This window comes from Phyllobates terribilis, unplaced genomic scaffold (assembly GCF_046119375.1).
Source record: "Phyllobates terribilis strain yellow unplaced genomic scaffold, ASM4611937v1 Scaffold_3__8_contigs__length_932513732, whole genome shotgun sequence".
NCBI classification, from domain to species: domain Eukaryota; kingdom Metazoa; phylum Chordata; class Amphibia; order Anura; family Dendrobatidae; genus Phyllobates; species Phyllobates terribilis.
This window is the reverse complement of record NW_027362763.1, coordinates 367,370,513-367,388,651: the sequence shown is the minus strand read 5'-3', so window position 1 is coordinate 367,388,651 and position 18,139 is coordinate 367,370,513. Positions and strand designations below refer to the sequence as shown.

Genomic DNA, 18,139 nt, shown 5'->3' with positions numbered 1-18,139 from the left:
AGGCACCCCAAGGCATAGGGGCTGGGACTGGCAGTAGGATGCCTTGCGGTGGACAGCCGAGCTCGATCCTTATAAAAGCTTTTTAACTGCAGCAGCTTTAGTGGACGCTACTGGAGCTGGAATTACCGCGGCTGCTGGCATGAGACTTGCCCTCCAATAGATCCTTGTAAATGGATTTAAAGTGTATTCATTCAAATTAGAGAGACAATTTAAATTAAAAAGCTTAGAGCTGCCTCCACCACAGGGGGGCTCGCTCGACCCACCAGCGGACAGGCACCAGTATTGGGAGAGGGGGGCTGGCCGTCAGGGTTCACCGCGGCTCTGGCACAAACCCGGCGACACGGAGGTGGCACGGGCAGGAGCGGACTGGCCGTGTCGGCTTCTCACTTTTTGGATTTTAGAAGGGCATGACATGCCTATATCTGTGTCTCCCCCTCCTTTTACTCCTCCACCTCTTTTATTTTCGCATGACTATATGTACTTGTCACTTTTCCATGTGTTAGTTATGTCTTCTGAGCAGTTTGTCAGCTTTTGGACACCTTTGAAGATGTTTTCTATGTGTTTCTATGTGTTTTTGTTTGCCTGCCATTGGTTTTAACGGTGTTCGAAGGTGTTCGACGAACAGTTCGACGAACAGTTCGGCGAACACACGGGTGTTCGACGAACCAAACCGAACTCGAACACGACGGGGGTGGCTCAACACTAGTGCCGACTGGGCATCTGGTACTGGGGCACTGCGACGGACATAAGGTCTCGAAAATCCTCTGTGTCCACCAGGCGGAAAGGCAGCATTTCTGTAGCCAAGAGCTTGCAGATGGTGAAATTCAACCTCTTAGCTTTCTCAATGGCTAGGAGGAAATGGTCTTTTACTTGTCCACATCTGAGGGACCGAGGGCTGGCTATTGTGCTTAGACGGGGTTGATAAGGGTGTCCCCGGCAAACTGCCGGTCTGTGAGGAAGATGCAGGCGGACATGTTAGGTTGCCTTGATCCAAAGGTGGTGCTATCGATGTCGGACAGCGCTCAACACCAGCTGGTGTTACCACCTCCAAAGAAAATGATGACCTGCCAATCACGCTGGCTGTTGCGGGTAAAGAGGTGGCAGGTCTGCGCCCCAAAACAGGTGTGACTTCTGTCCCCCCAGTCACAGAGGATGAAGAGGCCGCGGATGCACAAGATACGGCAGACGGTGATTGGCCCGGCCGGCTAGGCCGCATTGTAGCACACTGAGCTTCCCACTGCAACTTATGCTTCATGTCCATGTGCCGGTTCATGCATGAAGTACTCAAACTATGTATTTTTTGGCCTCTACTTAGCTTTTGCTGACAAATGTTACAGATAACACGAGTTGGGTCATCTTTATCGATCTGAAAAAATGCCCAGGCTATGCAAGGCTTAGAACCGATGCGACCTGAAGAGCCACCACGACTTGTGGTGAGAGGCAGAGTTGTGTTTGAGGATGCAGTTGTTGACGTGCTTCCAGTACTACGTCTCTGTCCAGGAAGGCGCAACCTGACCTCGTCGTCACTAGCATCTTCCTCCACCTCCTCTGCTGACCTCATCTCTTGGCTGACTGTGGGTTGACAGTAAGTGGGATCTCCGACCTCATCATCATCACCCTGTGCGTTATCACACCCGTCGTCCTCAGAGCCAACCTGTTCCTGCCCTGACAAAAAACTAAAGTTGTCGCTCCAATCAGGTATTTGAGTCTTATCATCGTATTCCTCATTGTCTCCACCAACAGGAGTTACAGTTTGGGAATGAGGGTCTACATTATGGTCAGAACCTTCTGCGTCTGGTCCTGGATCCGACTCATAAAGATTCTGGGCATCAGTGCAGATCATTTCCTCGTCTGGATTCACAGAAGCGCTGGAGTCGACCTCTGATTCCCAGGCTATAGTATGAGTAAACAGCTCTGCAGACTCAACCATCTGTTCTACCTCATACTCAGACGGGCAGCTGGAGATTTGGGAGCTGTGAGGAAGCAAGTGCGATTTGGGTGACACCTTTGAGGACTGGAGTATTTGTGATGTTGAAGTTGATGTGGAGGAGAGCCCACTTAAAGGAGCACTTGATATCCGTTGAAGCACCTGCTGTTTTTGTGCCTCATCTGGAATTTGTAGCGATTGGCGTGGCCGTAAGAAAGGGATCTTATCACATTGTCCGCTAAAAGAAGTAGACATTTTAGTTTGGCTGGAAGATGGTCTTTCTTCTGCAGATGTTACTGTTGCTTTAACACCTACCCCACGGACACAACCTTTTTTCCCCTTCCCAACACGCCTATTCCCCTTTCCACCAGCAGCAGGCCTTTTTCCACTCATTTTGGTGGTTAACTAATTCACAACTCTGGAGTTGTTTGCACAAAAAAACAATGGATGGTAACCGAGCAGAGCTGAGTGGCCAAACTGTGGTATTAGGCCAAAACTATTGGCTGGGTTAGATGCAGAAAAAAATTATTTTGAATTTGCAACCTGATGGAGGTCAGTATAGATGGACTAATACAAATAGTCCCACACACTGCTAGAAGCCCAAATATTTTTTCAGAGGTACTGTAGATGCAGATAAAAATTATTTTTAATTTGCAACCTGATGGAGGTCAGTATAGATGGACTAATAGACCAAGTCCCACACACTGCTAGAAGCCCAAATATTTTTTCAGAGCTAGATGCAGAAAAAAATTATTTTTAATTTGCAACCTGATGGAGGTCAGTATAGATGGACTAATAGACCAAGTCCAACACACCGCTAGAAGCCCAACTATTTTTTCAGAGCTAGATGCAGAAAAAAATTATATTCAATTTGCAACCTGCTGGAGGTCAGTATAGAAGGACTAATAGAACAAGTCCCACACACCGCTAGAAGCCCAAATATTTTTTCAGAGCTAAATGAAGAAAAAAATTATTTTTAATTTGCAACCTGATGGAGGTCAGTATAGATGGACTAATAGACCAAGTCCCACACACTGCTAGAAGCCCAAATATTTTTTCAGAGCTAGATGCAGAAAAAAATTATTTTTAATTTGCAACCTGATGGAGGTCAGTATAGATGGACTAATAGACCAAGTCCCACACACTGCTAGAAGCCCAAATATTTTTTCAGAGCTAGATGCAGAAAAAAATTATTTTTAATTTGCAACCTGATGGAGGTCAGTATAGATGGACTAATAGACCAAGTCCCACACACCACTAGAAGCCCAACTATTTTTTCAGAGCTAGATGCAGAAAAAAATTATATTCAATTTGCAACCTGCTGGAGGTCAGTATAGGAGGACTAATAGAACAAGTCCCACACACTGCTAGAAGCCCAAATATTTTTTCAGAGCTAAATGAAGAAAAAAATTATTTTTAATTTGCAACCTGATGGAGGTCAGTATAGATGGACTAATAGACCAAGTCAGACACACTGCTAGAAGCCCAAATATTTTTTCAGAGCTAGATGCAGAAAAAAATTATATTCAGTTTGCAACCTGATGGAGGTCAGTATAGATGGACTAATAGAATGATGCTATGCCCAAAAGATTTTACTTCACTAGGTGCAGTAAAAAAATTGGTATTCTATACACAGGTGTTATATCTTGCAACACAGATAGGCTACTCCACTGACTAACACACTCTGCAATAGGCCAAAAAGGATTAGCTTTGCTAGATTCAGCCAAATGCTGTGAAAAAAACTTGCACAGCACTGGCACAGACCTGCCTGGCAAAAACTGATAGGAACTCATGTAACCTAGTCCTGAAAAGGACTCCAATTACAATTAGTCTTTACTCCCACAACCTATCTATTTAAGAGCACAGACCTCCCTGATAAAAGTCGTAGGAAATGCTGTAACCTAGTCCTTAAAAGGACTGCAATCACAACTATTCCCTACTCCCAAGCTATCTGTATATTTGTGCGAAAATTGGCTTGAAATTAACAAGGTATAGCGCACACAGCAACAGCGGTGCCGTCTAACACGCAGCTGCAGCAGTGAGAAAATGGTGGCGACGGGGAAAATGGCTTGGTCTTATAGGGCAAGGACATGTGACATACACTGCCAATGACACATGCCCTTGCTTTTGTGAAAAAAAGCACTTCGCTCCGTGTGTGCGCTGCTGATAGGCTGACAGATTGCACCTCCCCACTGCAAATGCGGGAAAGAGAAAAAAAAATGGAGATCTTCATTGTTCCTGCAGAGATCCATCCCCTGCCCCTCCCCCCACCCCGCTGTACACTCAAACTGCGTATTAACATTAATTTTCATCATTACTGAGAAAAAATCCAGTTATGATTTTGGTGCACGAACAGTTATCGAACATAACCTCGAACAGCCGAATTTTTCTAAAATTGTTCGTGTTCGCCGAACGGCTCGAACACCGCCCAAAACAGCTCGAATTTGAGATTGGCGAACAGTTCGAGTAGAACAACGCTCATCTCTAATAGGGACAACTAAATTTGTTGTCTTAAACTATACAAGAATGCTTTTAACATATTAGTTCACTTGCATTTTATGTCATCTTCAGGTGTGTATAAAAAAGAAGAAGCTCACTTACTTTTGAAAGTTTTCCATATTAAAGGCCCTTCAGATGTTTTAATAAGAAAGTTTCAAAATGATAACTGGGCAATGGATGGTTATGTAAGTATTCAATTACAGATACAAGTGTTGTTTGTTTATTTTAATTCTGTAGACAAGTATTATCTTTGTTTAAACTTACACACAAATAGTATATGTTCACCTAGAAAAAACAGCAGTTGTAAAAATACGCCAAATACCCAAATATCCACCAAAAGTGTAAACAAAAGTGTAATTTTTCTTTATTAGTGATTTACAGCCAATATGTGGGTAATGTTGCAAAAAGCCAGGAAAACATTCACCTCATTTTTTTTCCTTAAGAAAATGCAAACCCCATAGCAACCACAATGAAAACCACATCTAGTACATCAAAGTAAAAAAAAATAGTAATACTGGTATAGTATTGGGTTCCTGCAAAATAGGATGTCCTAGAAGTGGCTTAAAAACTCCCACGCTTGGACCAAGTTGCAATTATTTTCAAATTTTCAAAATAATATTACCATTCCATCCAGTGACAGAATCATGGTTGACTAAAGAGATACTTTACCTGTTTTAGGGACTCAGTGACTCATAATATATATTTGAAATTACCGCAGAGATAAACAGATAAACTAGAAGAGCCTCAGTCTTTTCTAGTTTTTATATCAAATCGTCAAAGTAATAAATAAAGTTTCCTAACAGTGCATAGTGTTGCATTATTCTGAACTTTACAAACTACAAGTAATATAATCTGTTGTTTTATAGGTATCATCTGGAAGAGAGAAGAGTGTTTTTAATTACCAAGGCGATATACAATCAAAGAATTTTGGAAAATTTATTTTTCAAAGACAAAGTAAGATTTTTTTCTTGTTTAAAGGTCCATGGATCAGTGTTAACCTAAAAGTTCTACTCCACCCACCCACAAAACCATAAGACTAAAACATGTTAATTTGCTGGATTTTGAGCAAATGTAAGGAGAATGTGGGCAATAAGATTATTATGACATGAAGGAACCACAAGCACCTTTGTACAGGATACAGTTGCATGTTTAATACCTGCACATGATGGAATATTTTGAATTTAAAATTTTCCAGGTTCAGTGAAGTTTTCCAAAAAAATTCACTGCACATCACAAGTACTCTAAATGCCTTGAAAAGATAAATATAATAACATTATGAGGCCTCCTAGTATTGTATCCGAGTCCTTTTGATTTGGTTAACACACTCTAAGGTGGCTGTCGGATGCCTAATGGTTAGCAGATAAACTTGGAATAATGTAGGACTAAAAGGGATTAATTGGCCATGACAGATTGATTGTGAGCAGCTGATGAGTTGGGAGATACGGTTGCTCACCATATCTCCACCCCTGGGTGTGGTTCCCTTTGTAAATTAAGAGCTGTTTGTCACACATATGGCTGTGAATATTGAAGTGTGTACATCTTCTGGACTGAGTTTCTTTGCTTAAGGACTAAGAAGCTGGACTCTAAACCAGGTAGGCTAAACAGCACTATTATATAGACTTGTTGCTTTATGTTTTATTTTATGCTGGACAAGGGCTGTGTTTGATTTCCTGTGATGTGGTTTATGAGGACTGGAATAAACTAGACGGACTTGAAATATAAATGGTTCCTGTGATTCCTCAAATCGCCCCCAAGTGAGTAGCATTGCTACAGCAGCCAAAGCCTTACAAATATCAAAGTGACCTACAAATTGCATAGGTAACCCAGTAGTAATTAACAGTTCATTAATAACACAGAGCACCGACAGACCATTCATATTTTTTAAATAGAAAAAACAGTCCAAAAACTATCCCATTTAGTCATCTGTGATAAGAGATATAATTTTTGAAGAACACTGTCTTAAAGTAGCAATGTCGCTGTTAGAGGTAACATTCTGCTGTGACCGAGACAAGTGATGTTCCATATATGTCATAACGTCCTTCACTTTCTCCCCATTATTATGCTTGCGGGCAGCAAGGGAGTTCCATTGAGGCCTGACTTTTGGTAGTACTACTGGCTAGATGGCTGGTGCCCGTGGTAGTGGTTGTGCTTTCATGTCACCTGCAAAATGTAACCCCCTTTCTAAAACTTGCATAATTAGAAATGTCCAAAACCCAGCACCTCCAACTGGGCCCTATAATTGTATGGTATGTATGAATGTAAAATTTGACAAGTAAAACAGGTGTGCAAAAATAAATTGTTTGTGACACGCACAGTTTGTGAGATAGGCAGTCACAGTTAAATGTCTGGATTTGGAGGAATTTTCTTTTGTATTTTTAAAAAAACAACTATTTCCCCTTTCACAATAAAATGAATACAAGGGAAATGCAATGCAATAACTCAGTACAGTTACTTATGACAAGCAAGCACACCCTCTGACTCTTCAGTTTTTTTCCTTTAAAAACTGTTGTGCTTTCTAGTGCATTTTGAAAAAAGAAAAAATGTAATTGTAATTCAAATGCAGCAGGACAGATATAAGCTGTAACATAGCTGTAACATATCACCGATCAAAAACACTGAGTCTGGCATTGCTGCTGGCATATCACCTATCTCTCTATACGCATTTCAGTTGAATATCTACATTATTCACAGAATAATATTCTCATCTTCCTCACTACTGCAGTTATTCAAAGTATTGCTGTCTGCAGTATTTGTCCAATGATTTAGGGCTTTCTCTTCATTTATTTATTCCTGAGCTGAGAACTCAGACAAACTCTCACCTTTCTAAATCCATGATAAAGTCACTGCCTTTCCAGGGCAACACAAATCATCTTGCTCAAGTCTTTATTTTTTTGTGCACTGTATCACAACAACTCTTAGAGCACATAAGCACAATTCATCAGATTGAACTAGAAATGTGGCATTAACCTGTTTTAAATGTCAAAAATATTTTTGCAAAACTCAGAACTGCACAAAAATGAAGCACCATTTGCAATTTTTACTCCACCTTCAAGAACTATTTGAATCAAAACTGGTATACAAAACATCTGCCTTCATAAATCGGCTCTTCATTCTTGACTAAGAAGTTTTCCCATGAGCAAAAGTTAATTTTAACCAATAGATCTTGGAATATTAATAACTTCCACAATTGAATGTGTTTAAATAAAATGTTCCTGTGCTGAGATAATGTCATAAATGTGCTCCTGCTGTGTACTGTGTAATGGCTGTGTCTGACCATGCGGGAACATGTTCTGATCATACCACATCTCCTGGGCGGGGGAGGAAGCAAAAGAGTTTTCAGATATTGCAGCACAGGATTGCAAATTATTCTTTCTTTGAAGTAAAATGTTTAAAAACAGGCAGTGAAATGCTTTACCTCACAGAAAGAATCAGCTGTGATCCCATGCTGTAATGTCTGTATACTCTCTTTTTCTTCCTCCCCTGCCAAGGAGATGTGGTATGATCAGACCATGTTCCTGTACGGTCAGACACAGACATTACACAGTACACAGCAGGGGCACATTTATAAGATTATCTCAGCAGAGGAACATTTTATCTAAACACATCAAATTGTGGAGTTTATTATTATCCAAGATCTATTGATTAAAATTAACTTTTATCTATGGGAAAATCCCTTTAAGTGATTTCCTGCCAAAAAAGTAATTAAGAATTTTCTTAATTTTTTAAGAGAGCAAAATTTACCTTGCATTGAAATTTCCATTACCCTGGTACCATTAAACATACATTTAAAAACTGAAATAATTATGCTTAGAACAAAATAATAATACTCATGGCAAAATATGTATGTTAGTCCCAGGTATGCACAGTTTTAAGTCAGTGAAAGATAATGGAATATTCAGAACAGGAAAACTCACACAAACTCCCTAGATTTCTAATGAATGTTCCCTGTCATTTCCATCTGTATCATCAATTGGCTAAAAATATCTTATTCCTACTGAAAAAGGCTTACTAATATGTAAAAGAAGAAAAAAAACAACTGCTGGAATATTTTCCGCCAGTGTATTCTTTAATGTACATACTGGAGCTAATTAGCAATAGAACAATGATGTTGGAACTCTAGCGGGAAATCACAGTCTTTCATTATAAGAATAGTAGTTCTGTACTAAATATTTCATGTTGTCTTGATGTAGAAAAAAGCTAAATAATAATCATGGCCCATATATCAACCAATGTTTTAAAGCATCATTGATGAGTATATTCTAAAATATATATTACTAAACTATGACGTTCTAGTGCTCAGGTTTTATTATCTTGGTTATTTTGTCATTAACCTGATGCCCTTGATTATGGCATATTTCTGTGGCTTCTATTAGCGTGTCACAAACAAAAGACACCTCTAATTTTTGCTTAGCTGTTATCATTTAATTGGTTCAGATTCTCTCTATTCTCTATAGAGATATCATTATCCAAGAAATAACAGACTATGCCTTTGTTTTAGCAGCACAGAAGGTGAATGCTGTAATAAAATGTCCAAAATCTAATGGACCAAATACAGCATCTTCATTATATTTTAAGGTTTTTTCTCTAAATGCATTATACAAATATAAAAGCAAAAACACACTCTTCCATATCCTTTCTAAATTAACTAAATACAAATACATCACCACTCTGCTGGGGAAAAAATATTTCTAGTATGTTTCTATAAATACAAAAGATGAAAATTGAGAGACCTCAGTAGATAGTAACTTACTGCTCAAGACTCTCAATTTTTATCTATTATATTAAATGACTAAAAGAGTACAAAGATATATATTTTTTAAATACAACGATATATTATTTCAGAAGATTTTTATTTGAAATCCTCAATCCTCAAGCCAAGACTATCTTTTATTTTATGAGAAACGCACAAAAAAGAAAGCCTAGTACTGCTACTAATAGTCTCATTTGTAGGATGCTGTAAATATAAATACATCACATTAACCAGCAGAAGAAAGTCAACGTACAAAAATAAGACACATAATTTCATGCTAGCAAAATTTTTCTTAAGGTACAAAAATACACAGAAAAGAAAACCTAGACAATTAAAAATGCTTAAAAGTTATACAAATGAGAAAATTGATTTGAAATGAATCAAAATCATATAGAATTTTTTAAAATTTGCAGGTTTTAATAAATTCGAACAATTAGCAATTTGATTTACACAAATTGCCAAATAATTGCATGCAACTGTTTCACACATTGAAGATTTCATGAGCCACAGAAGGCTCATATGACCACAATCGCCATGACGTGGGCTTCCATGTAAAGGCTTGCATCTATCATATCACATGGAATAGAGCAGCCAATCAGGAAGACTAGCATAACCTGTATAAAAGCTGAAGCAGTAAATGCAGCCACCATTATAGAGTAATTTAGGATAATAAGAGAACTGTCAGAGGTCTCAGCCAGCAACAAAGATAGGATAGCCCTAAAACATTGCACAAATACACCTAAAAGTATTGTGTTATACAGCCTCAGCACTGATGAAGATGCTTTTAATAGTCTGTGAATAATGCAAATTTACTTTATAGGAGTAGAGAGAGACAGCAGAGGTGCCAGCAGTAATGTCATACTTGAAGTGACTCATCAGTGATATGGGGTAGCTGTCTAGTTTGTAGTTGTAGTGCTTCATTTGAATTACGAATACACATTTTTTCTTCATTATTCATGCATTAGAACAAGCATCAAGAAAGCACAATATTTTTTTTACAGAAAAAAATCAAATTGATGACAAAGACGGTGTACATGTTTGTCACAAGTTACTGAACTGAGTTTTTCATTTCTTGTGCATGGATTTTTTTAAAGAGAATAATTGTTTTTAAAATACAAAAGAATATGCTGCTAACAATTTTTTTTCCCATCTCTTTTACTAAATAAAATTTACATGTGTACATGTCACAATAATACAGCTTACTATTTCAGGTGATTTTTAGACATGTACCTACCTAGCATTTCTTATTATGTCCAAAGATATACTGATAGGGAATTTAGATTGTGAACCCCAATGGGGACAGTGCCAATATTGTCTGTGAAGCGCTGTGAAATTAATGGCGCTATGTAAGTGAGTAAAATAAATAAAAATAAATAAATGGCATTTTTGGGAAGGGAGTTGAATTTTGTTAATAAATACACAAACAAAATTGAAGATATTTAACTGTGCATATCTATGTTTGCACACCTGTTTTATTAGTCTATTTTAACAACTGTAGATACCTCGCCTATTCTGTAGCCTGCTGCCACATTTTTGTTTCTGTACGTGTACCTATGTACATCCCTAGAATTTCTTGTTTTGTCTTTCTTTGTTATGTCCTTTTTTTGGCAAGTGTTCAACAATTGGGGATGAAAAGATCAAAAGTTAATTATAGTGCTGCTTAAAATGTATGATATAAAAAAAAGTGGCAATTGCAATGGACGAAGTAGTGCAAAAGAAGAAAAAAGTACCTTGGGTAAGAAGGTGATAGCCACTAGCAGCAGCAGAAACACCACTACCACCACTGGCACAGGCATTCCGGGCAGAATTACTGCCAAATGCATGTCACAATTGGCCTCTTTTGCCTAGGGCAAGAATAATAGTGGGATGGAAGTGAAGGGAATTATATGGTTATTATGGTATATATGGCACATCACCTGCATGAGTCACGGCAGGATGATGTTACCTCTAACAACTACACTATCAGCTTGAGTCAATGTTCTGCACAGAAAGGACTGTCTGATCACAATTGACTAAGAGGGATAATTTTTTGATCGTTTTTTCGCTTAAAAAGTTAAGTCTTTCAGTGTTCTATGTTATTAAATGGGCATTTGATTATTACCGGGTTACTATCCATTGCTAAGGTGAGGACACGTTTACATTACTAAGGCTGTGTTTGGATTAAAAAGCTTGAAAGGGTTTGTATACAGTCCTAGCACTATTGCAATATGTATCAATTTTGTAGGAAAAATTCATCAAACTTGTTGAATTCAAATTTCAAAATGTTTAATCGTCTCAATAGACCAGCAAAATAAGGTGTAAATCCCTAATGGCCTCCTCCAATCAACGCAGGCACTAAAATAAGGTGAAAAAAACATACCAACTTTCCCCAAAGAATGCCCAGTAATGGGGCACAAAAGATGCAGTCCTGGAATTGATAACCTAGTCAATCGTGGGTCTAAAACTATCAGTATAATTATTGGGAGAAAATATAGTAAACAAATGAATAATATGCATCCTATAATGGATATTTCACAATGTGCATGCTCCAAAAGTGACTCTTGAAACATTTACAGAGCGTTTAAGTGTGATAGAAATGCTGAAAAGTAAAACATAGAAGAGAAATCTAAATCAAATCAGTATTTGCTGTGACCATCCTGTGCCATAAAATTCAGTTACTCTAGGAATACTCACACAAAATTTGGGATTTTGTATGATTATAGCCAGGTCTATGAGTAACCAATTATACCAAACATGTGATGATCAGAATTTTCATATGTAGATTGAAACAGTCATTGAATGAAACAGAAATTTCTCAATAGAATCCTTAAAACAGGGTAAAGAACTGATAACCTCTTCTACAGAGATTAGGGTGTGGAGGACATTTCATGTCACAGGTCATATATCATGACAAGACAGAGCACAGCAACAAGACACAAGATAATTATACTGCATCAAAAAGGCCTCTCCCAGGCAAATATTTCAAAGCAGACTGGGTTTTTAAGACGTACAGTTCAAGCTCTTTTAAAGAAGCACCAAGAAATGTTGATGACCATAGACTTAGAAAATGAGGAACTTGGCACTCAGAAAATTGTAGTGACTGAAAGAAGTTCAATTGGCGATCCTTATAGTGTATGTTAATGTTTCGGTCCTGCATATGGACGGACCTTCATCAGAACTGTTTGCCTATTGTCGTATGTATAGTATTCCGCGTTATGCAGCTCTGTGGAGCTGCGACAACCATCGCTATGAAATGGTGCCATATGCAGTATACATACAACAAGAGTCAATAAGTTCTGATGAAGGTCCACATACAGGACCGAAATGTTAGCAACAATAAGGATTGCCAATTAAAATTATTTCAGTCACTGCAACTTTCTGAGTGCCAAGTTCCTCATTTGCTTTGACTATGTGTTGCAAGCAACCCAACTTGAGCACCTCTTCTCACAACCAGAAGTGTGGTATATCTTTTTCTTATATTGTTGACAATAGACTTATTGGTCGACCAAAAAAATTTAGTGCAGCAGATGAAAGACACATCCCTTAGAAATTCAAAGATGTCCAGCAGTGCTATCAGCTCAGAACCGGCAGCAACCAGTAGAATCAAGCTACACCCATCTATTGTTCAGAGAAGTCTGATTATATGTCTTCTTCATGGAAGAATTGCAGCCAAAAGTCAGAAGAATTTTGGCAAATCTAGATCAACCGAAGATCTATGAAAAGTTCTCCAAGATGTTTGGAACAATCTGCCTGTTGAGTGCCTTCAAAAACTGTGTACAAGTGTACATAGAAGAATTTATGCTGTTTTGAAGGCCGAGTGTTCACTGGAGATGAGTGAGTTTATATGAGTGCAATTGAATTTTACAAAAATCAGCATTCTGGAGAATACAGATTGTTTTGTACATTGCACTGAGCATATTCAGCTAAATAGTGGCCAGCTGCGACTGCCATCCTGCTGAACAGTAAATAGCCAGCAAAAGGTTAAAAAGAAAAAAAAAACATACCACACTGCTCACCTCTCTAAGTGCCCTCACTACTCCCAGCCTGCTCTGTGATCATCCATGCCTCCATCGCATCAGAACTCCAGCTTAGAAATGTAGAAGAATTAGAAATGCTTTATTGTTGCAGCTATTTTTTTTTAATAAAATGTAGTAAATCAATTATCTATATACACTACCATTCAAAAGTTTGGGGTCATTTAGAAATTTCATTATTTTTGAAAGAAAATCACATTTTTTTTCAATAAAGATGACATTAAACGAATCAGAAATACACTCTATACATTGTTAATGTGGTAAATAACTATTCTAGCTGCAAACGTCTTGTTTTTATTGCAATATCTACATAGGTGTATAGAGGCCCATTTCCAAGAACCACCACTCCAGTGTTTTAATGGTATATTGTGTTTGCTAACTGTGTAAGAAGGCTAATGGATGTTTAGAAAACCCTAGAAAACCCTTGCACAAGTATGTTAGCCCAGCTGAAAACGGTTTGGCTGATTTGAGAAGCTATAAAATTGACCTTCCTTGGAGCTAGTTGAGAATCTGGAGCATTACATTTGTTTGTTCTATGAAACTCTCAAAATAGCCAGAAAAAGAGAACTTTCATGTGAAACTCGACAGTCTATTTTTGTTCTTAGAAATGAAGGCTATTCCATTCGAGAAATTGCCAAGAAACTGAAGATTTCCTACAATGGTGTATACTACTCCCTTCAGGGGAGAGCACAAACAGGCTCTAACCGGAGTAGAAAGAGAAGTGAGAGGCCTCGCTGCACAACTGAGCAACAAGCAAGGTACATTAGAGTCTCTAGTTTGAGAAATTTACGCCTCACAGCTCCTCAACTGGCAGCTTCATTAAATAGTACACGCAAAACGCCAGTGTCAACGTCTACAGTGAAGAGGTGACTCCGGGATGCTGGCCTTCAGGGCAAAGTGGCAAAGAAAAAGCCATATCTGAGACTGACTAATAAAAGGAAAAGATTAATATGGGCAAAAGAATGCAGACATTGGACAGAGGAAAATTGGAAAAAAGTATTATGGACAGACAAATCAAAGTTTGAGGTGTTTGGATCACACAGAAGAACATTTGTGAGACGCAGAACTGAAAACATGCTGGAAGAGTGCCTGACGTCATCTGTCAAGCATGGTGGAGGTAATGTGATGGTCTGGGGTTGCTTTGGTGCTGGTAAAGTGGGAGATTTGTACAAGGTAAATTGGATTTTGAATTAGGAAGGCTATCACTCCATTTTGCAATGCCATGCCATACCCTGTGGACAGTGCTTGATTGGAGCCAATTTCATCCTACAACTGGACAATGACCCAAAGCACACCTCCAAATTATGCATGAACTATTTAGAGAAGAAGCAGGCAGCTGGTATTCTATCTGTAATGGAGTGGCCAGCACAGTCACCATATCTGAACCCCATATGTTTGACCGTATGGTATGCAAAAAGTGCCCATCAAGCCAATCCAACTTGTGGAGGGGCTTCAGGAAGCATGGGGTGAAATTTCTCAAGATTACCTCAGCAAATTAACAGCTAGAATGCCAAAGGTCTGCAATGCTGTAATTGCTGCAAAGGCAGCATTCTTTGACGAAAGCAAAGTTTGAAGGAAAAAATTATTCTTTCTAATAACAATCATTATTTCTAACCTTATCGATGTCTGGACTATATTTTCTATTCATTTTGCAACTCATTTGAGAAATAAAAGTATGAGTTTTCATGGAAAACACAAAATTGTCTGGGTGACACCAAACTTTTGAACGGTAGTGTATTGTATAAAGGCTTTTTTGGATTCACCAGGATTCCATTACATTAAATGTTTACTATGTTTATAGAAATAAAATTACAGTATATGTATGTAACTGTCAAAAAATCATGCTCTTCACATTATAAAATATCTTTGTCAGTTATTTATCCAATAGTATTTTACTGATGCCTTGGATACCAAGAAAGTGAAGCAGGCACTATCCTGAAACCTATTGACGGGTGCTGAATTACTGAGGATATCTTACAGAAAAAAATTATCTTTATACCGTGTTAGCCAGTAGATAGAAAAATATTACAATTTGAAAGTCCTCAATGGGTTGATACCATTTAATGGCTAGCTGAAAAAATGGTAATAAATAGCAAGCTTTGGAGACTACTCAGGTCTCTTCATGAGGCGTCAGTTAGGATATCTTAAAAATGAAGAATGTAGCCTATTTCCTCTTTTAAACAAGTGTTTGTATATAAAAATAGTTAATATATAAAGAAAGACAATCAAGCATGTTTGTTGGTGGCTCAGTGGTTAGCACTGTAACCTTGCAGTGCTGGGGCTCTGGGTTCAAATCCTGCCAAGGACAACATCTGCAAGGAGTTTGTATGTTCTCCCCATGTTTGCGTGGGTTTCCTCCGGTTTCCTTCCAAACACATACTGATAGGGAATGCAGATTGTGAGCCTCAATGGTCACAGTGATAATGTCTGTAAAGTGCTATGAAATTAATGGCTCTGTATAAGTGAGTATAATAAAGAAATAAAATAAAATGCATTTGGTAATTTTGTAAACCTATTAGATGTTAGTTTAAGGTGTTTTCCAGGCTGGGGAAGTTTATTTGACAATCACCGTACGACCCTCAATCTTACCAGTGTAGATATTAGGATGTAGGTTGGCTTTTTGGTTCAAGGAGATCGCAATTATGCATTTTGCGTGCTTACAGTCATGCGCCCTCTAACTTCTTTTCATGCTTTTCTCAAAGTGTATCGCATATTAGCGGTTATATGATTATGTGATTATTATTAAACTTGCTCTGCTGAATCCTAATCCTAAGGCCACGTTCACATGTTCAGTAATTAGTTAGTTTTTTATCTCAGCATTTGTAAGCCAAAACAAGGAGTGGAACAATCAGAGGAAAAGTATAATAGAAACACTTGCACCACTTTTGCATTTATTACCACTTCTGGTTTTAGCGTACAAATACTGATGCAAAAAACTGACCAAATACTCAACGTGTGAACATGGCCTCATATTGTGTATGTTCCACTCTGTTAGCATTCAAAATGCTACAGTGCTTGAAAAATATTTGCTATGGCCTAGAAAGCCCCTTTAATATTCATAGCATTGTAAATATTGAAAGACTTGTCAGTTAACAGTATTTTGTTTTATTACAGGTCGGCTTAACGTCAATGACTCTTCCAATAATTACTATGGCACAAACAGTAGTTCTGTAGCAGCTGCAATCTTGGTACCATTTTTCGCACTTATACTATCAGGATTCGCATTCTACCTTTATAAACACAGGTAAATACTATTGTAAATATACATATGAAAAAATATATATATAGAAACTTATATATGTATATGTATGTATACATACACATATACACCCAGAGCAGTATGTGTTTGTGTGTATGTGGATCTTCCAATTTTAATGATGAGCATCATTTGCACATTACTAAGAAAACCAGTTACAGATGTTTTTAACTTAACTTTTATTAACTTTTATTAAATAAAGTACCCACTAAGAACACTATGTCCATTACTCAGTCCATTAGTCCATTACTTTCAATCAAAAACACATTTACATGTATATGATAGGAGTAACTGTCATTTATTTAGCATTAAGAACACAATATATAATTTGTCAGGTTGACTGCATTTTGCATTTTCACAAGTCTTTATCAGTCCAAGTAATAAGAATCACTATAATAAAGCTTGCCCTGATTTCCTGTTTCAAAATGTAGATATGATTATTTATATTAAAAAAATAGTTACAGGATCCTATATAGGGTCCATGGGTTTTGTCATATTTTAAAATATTTATTGGCCTCCTGTTGAAATTTTTCAGTCAGGATTCTGTTTGAGGATAGAAAAATTGTCTCATATTTTTATTGTGCAATACAAAATTATGGGATCAGAACAATACAATATATGCATTGTGTTGCACCATCCTGTTCGATAAATTCAAAATGAAATCTTCCTATAATTTTTGAAAAAAAGCAACAAAACACTGAATGTTTCAACAGGATTAAAAACATAGAGCGAACCCAGCTTAACACTGTACCGAAAAGGAGATATTTGAAACATCTTAATTTCAAATAGTTGTTAAAAAAATTAAATAGAAAATACAAATCTAAATCCATCCCATGAAAAAATGCTAATTAATCACCAATTTAATCATTATTTTGTATTTGTACTTACAGATTAAAACCCAGGTCCTATACAACAGAAGCCATGATTTCAATCTCTTGCACTGATGAGGGCACGTAAGCCTGAAACAGCTGTATGTAAGTTGAAATAAATGGCTCTGTACTTAATAAGGACATGCCACATCTCCTGACATGTCTGTATTTTTATAAAAAGTCAATAATAAATACTTAATGTATTAGCCTGTCAAATAACAATGAAGGTATACTTCTTTTTTAACTATTATGTTCCAATACATGGTTATTTATTTCTTTTGAAAATGTATGAATAAACTGGGTGTTACCGTTTCTTAGTCAATTAATTTAGTTATTTATTTTTTAATTTATTTTACTTGCTAATATAGTTCTATTAATTTCCATAGTGCTTTTCAGAAATCATCATTTTCAATAAGGTGTATCTCCAATTGACGATTTCACAGTGCCAGAAGATGCAGGGTCATAGTCATTAACATAAACATAGGTAACACCCAGATGTGAATTTAGTCATACCTTTGCACAAGAAAAAATTAAGGAACAAAAAAAACCCCACTTATTATACAGTTATATCATGAGCAATCCAAGTGTTTACTAAATCAGACATGTCAGGAGAACCTTCAGGTCCTCTTTTAAGGGATGCCCCATGCTACACTCTAGTGTTTCAATAAGCATAGTGAACACTTTACAGGTCTCACTTTCTATAGTAACACTCTTGTTTTTGGATAGTTGTGTATTTATATTTATAATACAATGCCTATATTGCACATTCATTTTTGTCATTTCCTTTTATATCACATTACAAAAAACAAATACTGAACATTATGA

At 37.3% G+C, this 18,139-nt stretch overlaps 1 protein-coding gene across 2 annotated transcripts in view; it reads left to right on the top strand.

Moving 5' to 3' along the window:
* Window positions 1-18,139, top strand: part of CSMD1 (CUB and Sushi multiple domains 1) — a 2,980,041-nt gene that overhangs the window by 2,943,966 nt on the left and 17,936 nt on the right. The window contains exons 67-70 of one of the 2 annotated variants that reach the window (XM_073675394.1): window positions 4,499-4,611; window positions 5,293-5,380; window positions 16,304-16,433; window positions 17,336-17,419. In XM_073675394.1, coding sequence (XP_073531495.1) covers window positions 4,499-4,611; window positions 5,293-5,380; window positions 16,304-16,433; window positions 17,336-17,402 — 398 coding nt within the window. In that variant the 3' untranslated portion in view covers window positions 17,403-17,419. The remainder of the gene's footprint in view (window positions 1-4,498; window positions 4,612-5,292; window positions 5,381-16,303; window positions 16,434-17,335; window positions 17,420-18,139) is intronic. The other variant, XM_073675393.1, reaches the window with a different exon arrangement.